Raw genomic sequence first — 11,523 nt, 5'->3', positions numbered from 1 at the left:
TGCTGGGAGACCTCAGTGACATCACCAAACCTCTCCAGGCTCCCTGGACCTGGTAGGGACCTTGGTAGGGACCAAGGCTCAGTGGAGCTTACAGAGAGTGGGCCTTTGCAGGGAGAAAAGGAGCCCAGTGAAGGAGCTGGAATTTAGGGAAGGGGACAGCACCTTGGAAGGCTCAGAGATGTGCTCTGGGGCTTTGTTGGATAAGACATTCAGGAACTGGGGTCCAGTGTGGCTGACATGGGGATTCTTAACCTGGCACAGGGCAATCACTGCCTGGGAGGGGCTGGGGTGACCTGCTTGCCGAGTCCTAAGGAAACCCTGAGGGCCTGAGGTTTTTGCCCACAGACTCTCCTGGGATCTGACCCAGTCACACTCCCCAGAGAGAAAGCTTAGGATGGGGAGAGCTGTGGCAAAGGAGATGAGCAGGAAACCCGAGGTCCTGTCGGGCTTGGGCCCCAGTCAACTGTGCAACCTTGGGGAAAGCACTTAACCTTTCTGAGTTGCCACCTCCCAGTGTAAAGTATAGGGGGCTCCTTACCCAGCCTACCTAACAGGGATGAGAGGATCAAACCAAAGATATTTAAATCATTATTTCATTCGATAAGTGACGCCTTGTGCCTTCTCCATGCTGACCTCTGAGCTGTGTGCTGATAACACAGGAAATCAGACCAGTCCTGGGTCCTGTTGCTGACAGTCCATAGGCTCAGAGGAGCTCTAGCCCTCTGATCAATAAGTGAAGTTCAAAGGAGAAAGAAGGAAGCCATGAAGGCTTCCTGGAGGGGGCAGAACTCAAGTTGAGCCTGTGATACAGAGGGCTGGACTGTAGAAACAGAGTCAAGGGGAGAGAGCACCCCAGATAACAAAGATACTTCCACTGAATGCATCAGGGAGTAAACACACACAGCCTCAGATGCAACTGGACATACATATACTGACTATCTACTGCATGCTGAAAACTCATGACCCCAAGATGGAAAGGACTGTTCCTCCAGAGAATGGAGATCCTCTCCATGCTCACGGGCTTGACTTCAGGGGAACCTGGACAGAGAAGAGGAACATTTGCATAGAGGGGAGGGCAGGGAGGAGGGAGGTAGAGGTATGCAGAGAGACAGCAAGTGGAGGCACATTTCTTATACCATCTGCCAGGTATTTGCTGTTGGGGGAAAGAGGATGGAACAGGGCAAAATGTCTTGGGAGCTAAATAGTCCCAGCAAAGGGCAATGCCTCGTCCCAAGTCACAGGGTGGAAGTATAGCAGGATGGGTGCTATGCCCCCAGGCCCTAGGTGATACAGCTTTTGTTCTTTTGAAGCACTTTCCAGTTCACTTTATCATAACAGCTCTGAGAGGACAAGGAAGGAAAAGTATTCAGAAGCCCACCCAAATTCCCAGAAGTAGAAGCTGACAGCCCAGATGTGGAGAGAAGTCCAAGGTCACACCAGACCCAACGTGGCATCTATTCCTGGCCTCAGCTTCCTAGATCCTGATAGGATTTGCCTGTGGTGCTGGTCCCTCTCGGAAGCAGCCACTGCCTTGAACAAAACCCTAGTCAAGGACCCTAGGACCAAGTTTCCAGGCAAAGCCCTGACAACCTCCGATTTTGGGGGAAGTACCCAATCCTCTAGTCTTAATTTTCCATTTACAGTCATGGTCATTGCCTTATTCTCTGGCAGCTGATGGTTTTAGCTTCTCTATCAGCCTCCTTTCCCTAACTGAGGTATCTAGCAGCCGCCAGTCAAGGCTGCCTGCTGCCCTGCAGTCCTTTCCCAGGGGGGCCACCAGCCAACCAGGAACCAGGCACCATGCATGGGGGCCTAGGGAAGGGCTCTGGACTTGGCAGTTGGTCTGTGATTCCTCAGAGCTCAAGGCAGAAGGGGCTCTAGGCAGCGTGACAAGGAAGCAGAGACCTTTCCATTCATTCATGCAGTCATTCACTCATTTTTCTTGTGCTAGTCTCTGTATTGGAAACAACAGAAAAGAGTGTCTCTCACTGGAGGGGATGTTAGAGCCAAGTGTTGGAGCTGACGTGGGCCAGGGCTGGGGGGAGTGCAATAGCTGAGGGCTTAGCCCCAGTGGCATCTGTTTGACACTTCTGCCCATACGACAAAAAACACCACAACACGTTACCTCTACAGTGGTGGGTGGTAGGAGTGGGCTCAGAGTGAGTTGGCCAATCTCTGGATACATGTACTTGTGTGCATGGGTCTATAAGCTTGCCCCTCAGAGCACACCCAGGAATCCGCATGGACCCAGAGGCATGAATGTTCAGGTACGTATGTGCTTATGAATCTATGGACACATACCAGATTTGAGATGCACTCAAATCGATGTTCATATGTGCATATGTACAAAGAGGCCTGCATGTACTTACATGAGGCACATCTGAACCTGCCTGGAAGTGTGCACAGTTTGCACAAGCCTTCCTATGCATGTGCATGCACACCCAAGTGAGCAGGGGTCTATGTGTGCTCACATGTGGACACATCTAGATTGTTTATGCATCAGACTTGCCTCTTACAAGTGCATGTGTATGTACAACCTCACATATACATTTGTACAGACTTGTCCAATCCTGTGTGTGCAAGTTACTGTGCTCATCTGCCAATATCTGGGAGTGATGATGAGGATAAGGGAGAAAGAAGGGGGAGCCAATAGGTGCTCCCCCCAACACACACACCCCACTCCAAGCATCCTCAGCCCTGATCCTTAACATTGGTCCTTGCTTGAGTCCCAGGCCACCACAGGGTCTGCCTCTTCTCCTTAAGTGGTATTGATCTGTTGGTCGATCTGTTAAATATAACCTCAAGGAAGGAGTCAACTAACAACCATCCCTAATTCAGGAAAAAGAGAGAGAGTGATGGGGGTGGGGGTGCTCTATTCCCTACCATCTCTGCTGATACCAGAATGGCCTGCAGATCAAGTGTCAGCCTCTCCAGCCTGAATAATTCATGTCAAGGCCAGGAGGGCTCCCTTCTCAGGAGCCTGTCCCTTTAAATCAGATCTGGAGCTCCCCAGTTCTGGAAAAAAAATCCAAAACAAAACATACCTATAAACAGCTCAGCCCTGGCACTCTCTGGGACCCCCCACTCCATGTTTCAAAATCTGTTCCTGTTCTCCCAACCTCTGGAGCCCCAGACCATCCTACTCATTCACCATTTATAAGTGGGGTACCCTGGAGGGAATAGGGGGAGGAGGGGCAAGGGGCAGTTGATACATCCAACAACCTCAGGGTCCTGAGGCACAGTAGAACAGCCTAGTGGGGTACCCAGTGCTGGGAAGGTGAGGGGACAGCAAACAGCTGAATCACCACACCCACCAGGTCCCTGGGCCAGGAGAGTGCCTAGGGGAGGAATCCAGCCCAGGGAAGGACTCCCCTCAGAGCAGCCAGTGAGTTGCGGGGGGTAGGGAAGAGCAGAGAGAAAGAAGTGGGTGTTGCTGACTTCCCAGGGGGATGGGGTGGGGTAGGGAAAATGTTGGTCCATAGGACTTGCAGGGGTGGTGATCCAGCCAGGCCTAATGTAACTAGGGTCTCGAAAGAGGGGGCCAATGCGGGGGAATTTCCAGTCTCTCCTAGAAGAGCCCTGCAAGGTGCTTGCTGAGATTAGAAAGAAGCTGAAAAATGAGTAACTTTCTTAGCCCACCCCTCATCCCTGCCTTTGCTTGCAGAGGGAGCTCTGAAGTCCTCCCCGCAAATTCTTGTTCCGTGGTGCTGACCCACCTGCCTGCTCTCCCCGGCCGACCCCGCATGTGCCAAATAAGGAGGAAGAAGAAATCAGCTTAAACGTGGGGACCTGGGGGCAGCTGATGCGGAGCAAGTCAGAACCTCGGAGAGCCAAACTTCTCAGCAGCCAGGAGCTGAAGACGGTGGGGGGGTGGGAAGAAAGCGCAGCAGCCTAAAGCCCTGACTCTCGGGAGCTTCCCACCCCGCCTCTTAGCAAAGAGGGTGCGGAGGCTCCTCTGGGGGAGGAGGAGGAGGACGCCGGGAGGCGGGAAGGGGGGAGACAAACCCTGCCCACTCGGCTCTGAGCCCGGAACGGCCGCGGAAGCCGGAGGCCGGCGCGCAGGGCAAGGAGGGCACTGGGGGCGGGGGGCTCTGCTCCTCCTCCCCGCCTGACCCCTCTCGCCCCGGCCGGGAAAGTGAAGGCTCCTCGGACTTCAGAGCCAGCGAACGGACGCCTGCGACTGCCAGCTGCCTCGGGTGAAGGACTTGCCCCACCCTCCCCACTCCCCGCGCCCAAGGCGCTCCCAACTCACTGGTGAGCGCGGCGGCCCGGGAGCTGGATGCGAGAGCAGCCGCGATGGCCCCGCGCGCGGGACAGCGGAAGCCAAGGGGGCCGCTGCTGCCGGGGCTGCTGCTCGTGGCGGCGGCGCTGAGCCGGCCCGCCGCGCCTTGTCCCTTCCAGTGCTACTGCTTCGGCGGCCCCAAGCTGTTGTTGCGCTGCGCGTCGGGCGCGGAGCTCCGGCAGCCGCCGCGGGACGTGCCGCCCGACGCGCGCAACCTCACCATCGTGGGCGCCAACCTGACGGTGCTGCGCGCTGCTGCCTTCGCCGGCGGGGACGCGAACGGGGAGGAGAAGGAGGTGGGCGGCGTGCGCCTGCCGCTCCTGACCGCGCTGCGCCTCACGCACAACAACATCGAGGTGGTGGAGGACGGCGCCTTCGACGGGTTGCCCAGCCTGGCGGCGCTCGACCTGAGCCACAACCCGCTGCGCGCTCTGGGCAGCGCTGCCTTCCGCGGGCTGCCCGAGCTGCGCTCACTGCAGTTCAACCACGCGTTGGCGAGAGGCGGCCCCGCGCTGCTGGCCGCGCTGGACGCCGCGCTCTCCTCGCTGGACGAGCTGCGCCTCCTGGGCATGGCGGGCAACGCGCTGAGCCGCCTGCCGCCCGCCGCGCTGAGCCGGCCGCACCTCGAGCAGCTGGACGCGCGCTTCAACGCGCTGGCTGGGCTGGCCCCCGACGAGCTGCGCGTGCTCGAGCGCGATGGCGGCCTCCCCGCGCCTCGCCTGCTGCTGGCCGACAACCCCCTGCGCTGCGGCTGCGCCGCGCGCCCCCTGCTGGCCTGGCTGCGCAACACCACGGAGCGCGTACCCGACGCGCGGCGCCTTCGCTGCGCCGCCCCACGGGCACTGCACGGCTGGCCTTTCCTGGACCTGGAGAAAGCGAGGCTGCACTGCGCCCACGGCGACGCCGACGGTCGCGGGGAAGAAGTGGAACTCGCTGGCCCGGAGCTGGAAGCCTCCTACGTCTTTTTCGGGCTTGTGTTGGCGCTTATCGGCCTCATCTTCCTAATGGTGCTCTACCTAAATCGCCGCGGCATCCAGCGCTGGATGCGCAACTTGCGCGAGGCCTGCCGAGACCAGATGGAGGGCTACCACTACCGCTACGAGCAGGACGCTGACCCGCGCCGCGCGCCCGCCCCGGCCGCCCCGGCCGGCTCCCGCGCCACATCCCCGGGCTCGGGCCTCTGAATTTTGCCTTTTGGAGGTTGGGGATGGCCCTTGCCAGCTGAGGACCTTACTGGGACTGCCTGGCCTGAAGCTGTGGGTATGAGACACTCAAGAGTTTGGGGTTTTGAGACCTGCCCTGACTGGTCCGAGACCTTCTGATTATGGCATCCCTCCCCAACCCCGAGGCCCCAAGCTGTATGCCCTCTTACCAGCCTCTGAGAGCTGTCACCGTCAAAGACCCAATGACACCCCTTTCTGATTCCAAAAGCCTACCTGCGCATCCAGGCTCTGGCACATCCCTCCTGAACCACCAAAAGCCCCCTCCCCATCTCAAGACTCACTTGAAGACCTTGTCCTTAAAACCAACAGCCATGAGACTGCCTACAACACCCTGTGCTTTGAGCCCTGACCTCTCAGCAGGAAACATCAGCCTAGACCTCACTGATCCCATCTCCCGTGTGGAGCCCTCAGCTCCCTTCCCAGGGCTCAGGGGCACTTCCATCCCATTCTGGCCTCAGAAGCAGAGCACCCCAACCAGAAGGCTGTGTAGACTTTGAGCCTGTTTTCTCATCTAGTAACTCTGAGCCCTCCATCCTGCAGAGAGACCCACTTCCCCCAGGCTCTGAGGATTGGGCACATGCCCCCAATCTGAGGATGTATTTCATACCACCACCATCCCAGCTCTAGCTCAGGCCTCCTTCTCTTCCCAGACTTGGGGCTCAGCTCCCCTCTCTCTCTCCCATCCCAGGGACAGGCATACCCCATTATAGCCTTAGTATGGAGCCACCTCAGCCTTTCCCACCAGGGCTCTGATTCCCCAAAATACTCAGTGCTTGTCCACAATGTCAGACTGTCAGCTCTTCACCCCAATCTGAGTTTCATTCCCCTGTCCAAGTCTTAGGCTAATTCCCCCCACACCTATCACTTGCACTAAGTACCCACACTTGCCACTCACTGAGGCAAGTTCCACTGAGGAATCCATCCCTGAGATGTGCTCACCATCCTTTCCTCCTAGGATAAGCTCTCCAAGCCTGAAAGACAGGTGCAGGTGCCAAGCAGACCCCAACTGTACTGGCAGATCCCCATGGAGTAGGAGAGAGTCCTGGGGGTGTGAAGTAGATGAATGGGCCTCAGAACCAGGGTCACCTGTCTATCGGCCTCTCAGAAGGGTCAGGTAGGAAGCTCTGAAGGGCTGGGAGCCACTGGCCACATCCTCTTTCCCACCCATGTGACTTCTCACCTGGGGATTCCTTGCTGCTGTGCCCCCCCACACCTCCCCTCGTGCCTTCCGGAAGAGGAAGGGGATCTTGCCCCCTGTCTCAGGCACAAGCCCTCCTGTTTAGGGTCAGAGCCTCAGTGCCCTGCCTTCTGCATGATCCCAAAGCACAATTGGTGAGTGGAGAGGGGGCTGCCTCTCCCTTACTCCCACCCCCTAGATCAGGCAGAATGGCTGGCCTGTGCTGCCTCTGCACACAGGAAGTCACCTACCTTCAACATAATGGCTTGAGGCCTGCCTTCCCACACTCACCTGAGAAATCTGGATCTCCCTTGGGCAGTTTTCTATAAAGTCTGCAATAATCTCTGATACTCAGCTCTTGTAAGTGGTGCCATGTCATTCCTGCTGACCTTGGGCATTGAAGGAGGTGGGAGGGGACACTTGAGAAGGCATTTTGGACCTCCCTGTGGTGAGGCAGTGACTTCTGGTGTCTTCTCCCAAAGTATGGGAGAAGATAAGGGCTCTTACTGCATGTCGTAGGACTGAGGCTAGACGCATGGAGGGACTTTCCATTGGGATGGCATTGCTCTCCAAACCAGCCTGCTTTTTATCCTCTGAGGTGGGGTTATCCACCAGCAGGGTGGGGTCCTACGCTTCTCTGCGTCCTCTTACCCTGCCATTCCTTATCATGGCAGGGGTGGGGAGGTTGTGGGGAGATGCAGATGGACTGACAAACACTAGGGACAGACAAGGCTATCAGGGAGGAAATACAGCTACAGCTACAGAGAATCCGAGGCAATTAATTCAGACAGGAAAGAAGGGGAATCACTATTTGCTGCTTTGGCATCATCCTCTGCAGTGAATTGATACATTCTTATATCCAGTGTCACCCCAGTCTCCCAGCTGGAGGGGTAAGAACTGTACCTTGGGTGTGTCAAGGGCTGAGAGGAGAAGCAGCCTGGAGGGGTGTGTGTGTGCATAAAATGACCCCTTGAGATATATGGAGCAAGGAGACAGAAGGGTTCTGTGCCAGAAGGCCCAAGGTAAGAAGTTTTTCTCTTCCCTCAGGATCCCCAGGTTGGATTATTTTGCATTCAGGGTCTGAATGCCCTAGAACCACATGGCAGAAGTCTAGAATGTTGGCATTTTTGCAGTCTTAGGATCATATAATTCTAGAATTTGTGCCTTCTGAACATTGAAAAGGACATCAGAGGTAATGTGGGAAGCCTCCTAAGTTGTCTCAACAAGGAGCACCCTCTCTGAAAACGGAGCTCATTCCCTCCCCTTCTGGGAGCATCCCTTTCATTGCCAGAGGAATCTGCCTGGGACTCCCTGAGAGTCCCAGCTTTGCTCTGGGGCCAGGAGAACACCTCACCCCAGGACAGCTCTAAACAGTGTTGGAGACAGTACCTGAGTCTCTCTATCTTCTCCCAGCAAATTCCCGGCCCCTTCTCCCAGACTTTCTCATAGGAAGGGGTTAAGTTCTCTTGAAGCAGTCTAATCTGCCAGTGACCTTCAAAGAGTGCTCTGTCAATCCTCCAGGACAAAATAGTGATAGTTTCTCTAAAACAGGTTGGAGAAATGTGTCTCTACCAGGTTACCTCCCCAGTTACAAAGATCTGTCCTTTGGTAATGTAGCCTAAGACTGCAGTAAGTCCTGGCAAATAAAACATGCTGTTAGCTGTGGGTTCATTGTCAGCAAAATTTGAAGGTTTTGTATGAGAGCTGCTGCTAAACTAAATATCAAATCAATAGTTGTCAGAAATTAATTAATTGAGTGCCTAATGTATGCCAGTTGATATTTAACCTTAGTGCCATTCACTGTTTTGCTTTAAATGCTGTCTCTGGGCTGCCACTCTTCTGTCTGCCTGTCAGTGGCCTTTGGCTTATAGGATTATCAACAGATCCCCGGGGCTCCCAGCCTTGCATCCTCTGTGAATCCAGCCATTCAGCCACAACTGAATACAACTTTGCCAGTCCTAGAGAAACTAACAACCTAGAGGAGGAATCATATTTAATCAAGTGCTATAGAAAAGAAGTCCCAGGAAACTGAGAGTTCAGGGTATGGGCCCTTGACCGTGCCTAGGGAAACCTCTTAAAGGAAGTGACATTTCAGTGGGGTTTTGAAAGATGAGAAAGAATTTGCAAAACAGAAAAAGATCAAAAGTATCAGCTTATGTAAAGGCCAGGAAGCAGGAAGATCTTGTTAGTCTGAGAATTGGAGAAGACCATCCATAGCTGGGTGTAAGTAGGAAGATGCCTGTGGGTATAAGATGGATCTGTGTTCCCACTTTCTCCCCTGGGAGGTCCTAAAGGGACCTCTGCCCTTAGAGGAGAAGTCGGGAAGTGGAGAGGTGTGATATGTGGGACAGGAGAACTGTGAGAGACTCTTAACTTGTTCCTTCTTTCTGCCCACCCTTTTTGTGCCAGGCCTCATGCTGAGCACTGGAGACATAGACAGGGACCATGGGAGGTCAGATGGGCAGGAGGGGCTAGGGAAAGGGCCACTGAAGGAAGAGTCCTTGCAGGAAGAGGTGAGATGGAGGGGCCTGGCTGGCCTTGCCCTGGTACCCTGATGTCACCCACCCATTCCAGGCCCTCTCAGCAGTGCTGAGGCTCCACTGAATGGCCAGCCTCCCACTCCAAATTATGTGTTTCAGATGTTGTGGGAAGCCTGAGGGGGCAGGGGCCAAGCACCAGGGGGAAGAATTCTGTCCAGAATGTCCCCTTAAAAAGCAGGAGAAGGAAAGGAAAGTTGTGTAACTCAGAAATGTGATAGACATAAAAGCAGCTACACACTTAGAGAAATATGTCAGACTTCCTGGGGTTCTGTGACCCTGTAAAGACTGAAATTTCCTCTCAAAAACAAAGGGAAGTCACAATCCCCACCTCCTCAAGAAGCCTTTTACTTCTGTGACCCCTTTGCTACCCACACCCCTCAGGCCTCGGGCAGGAATGCTGTGAGGACCCAGTAGAGTCCGGAAGTCTGGGTTTTAGTCTGAGCTCAGCATGACTTGCTGTGTTGTTTGGTCCTAGACAGTCAGAAACACCACTGTATACTGGGTCCTAGGGATTCAGCAGTAAACACAGCAAAGCCAGCTCCTGCCTTCCTGGTCCACTTTGACACTGACCTTGGGCAGCCCCTGCCCCTCTCTGACTCCAGGTTCCTTCTGTCCTGGCTGGGGCTGGACTCGTGACCTCCAGAGGCACTGCCTGCTTTCTCTGAAGTCCATTTCCTTCTTCATTAAGTGTCTGCCTAGCAGACGCACAGCCCTAATTTATGAGCATGGCCTTTCCCAGACTGGGGGAAGTGACAGGGGCAGTTAATATTCCTATGGCAGTGTGCTTGGCCGCCTTCAGAGTCCCCTCCCACTCCCCTCCTCACTGCCCACACCCACTGCCCTCAGTACTGCCTCAGGACAGTTTGCCCAGGCTGGCCAGTTCCACACAGACCACCTCAACTAACCCTTCTTTGTGTGAGGAAATTAAGGCCCAGAGACTGCAGAAGTCCACTAGGTCACACAGGGTGTCAGGAGCAGAGCAGATGCAGAGCCCAGAATGCCCCAAGGGGCTGTCCCTGCCCTGCTCTGGGTCTGAGTAACTGGCAGGGCTGCCCCACATCCTAACTCTGTATCTCCACCCCTGCAGTCATTGCCTCTTGCAGCCAGACCCAAGCCTGGGTGGCCTAGAGATGGGGGGAAAGTTGCACAACAGAGGGGTGGGGAGGGCTCTTCAGTCTACGTCAGCAATTTCTAGCAGTCTCAGAAGCCACCTCCAGACTCTTGCAGGCAGAAACCCTGCTGGGGGATCCTTCTTGGGGGAAGGGGCATCCCTACCCCTCCTTGAGATGAGAAAGGGATTTATTCTGGATTCCCAAGATCTGAGGTCCCTGGGCACGAAATCATTCTTGCTGACCTTCCATTCTCCACCGAGCACCAGCTGAGATGGACGAGATCCTGCTCCTGTCCTCAGTAACAATGAAGCCCTAAGATCACGGAAACACAGGGGGGCCCCAGTGAAGGTGGCCGTCCGACCTCAGAGACTTTGTGGAGTGAAGAGGGCCACTATTAATAATTACAAAGGGACAAGAATAAGCTGGGACTTTTCCAGGCTGATAGGCCCTAGACTCCAGTGACTTTTAACAAGACCTGGAGGGCAAAAGAAAAAGTGCTAGACTAGCTAGTCTACCAGCCCTAGATAACTATATATTCCCTGTCCTTGGCCATGTCCTCCAGCCACACTAAACAACTTCTTGAACACTATTCTCCACCCATACCAAACAACCCAGATTCTAGCAGCTGAGCCCAGCTATTCCAGGCCCTATGCCTTTGCTGACACAGTACCCTCCCCCTGGGATGCTTACCCCACGGAGGGAATCAGGAGAGCTCAAGAGTCCTCTCTGCTTTCCTGACCTCACCTCTTCCTCCCATTACTGTAACCCCTGGACCTTTATTTGTATGGATTGTTTTTCTAGCCCATTGTCTGCACCAGACCAGAAGCTCCCCCAGGGTCTGGGCCCAGTCCCCTTTTGGGTCCCCATTCGTGGTGCACAGAGATTTGTGAGCACTGCCCCTCCCCCACAGAAATCCAAAGCACAGAGGAGGAGGCACCAGGCAGGGCTCCTGGTTTCCCTCTGCTGCACGTCAGCTGCCCACTCTCTGTCTCTCACAACCTCCCGTACTGAACTGAGGTTGCATTTATAGAAGATGCCTGCATGGGCAGCTCTTTGCTACTCTTTAAGAAAGTAAGAAAACAGAAAGAAAATGCAGCTAAAGAATAATCACATAAAACATAATTTAGCCTTAGATTCTCCCACTTTGACGTTTTAATACAATTACAGCTTTCTGGCTCCCACTTGGAAT

The 11,523-nt window shown here is 54.7% G+C and overlaps 1 protein-coding gene across 1 annotated transcript; it reads left to right on the top strand.

Moving 5' to 3' along the window:
• Nucleotides 1-4,252: 4,252 nt before the first annotated feature.
• Nucleotides 4,253-11,262, top strand: TPBGL (trophoblast glycoprotein like). Its single transcript, XM_017642391.3, has one exon. It carries the CDS (start codon nucleotides 4,297-4,299, stop codon nucleotides 5,464-5,466), a length of 1,170 nt encoding a protein of 389 aa, XP_017497880.2. The 5' UTR covers nucleotides 4,253-4,296; the 3' UTR covers nucleotides 5,467-11,262.
• The last annotated feature ends 261 nt before the right edge of the window (nucleotides 11,263-11,523 follow it).

Source organism: Manis javanica, chromosome 11, assembly GCF_040802235.1.
Source record: "Manis javanica isolate MJ-LG chromosome 11, MJ_LKY, whole genome shotgun sequence".
Taxonomy (NCBI): domain Eukaryota; kingdom Metazoa; phylum Chordata; class Mammalia; order Pholidota; family Manidae; genus Manis; species Manis javanica.
The sequence above is the reverse complement of the archived record's forward strand: the minus strand, read 5'-3'. Positions and strand labels throughout refer to the sequence as shown.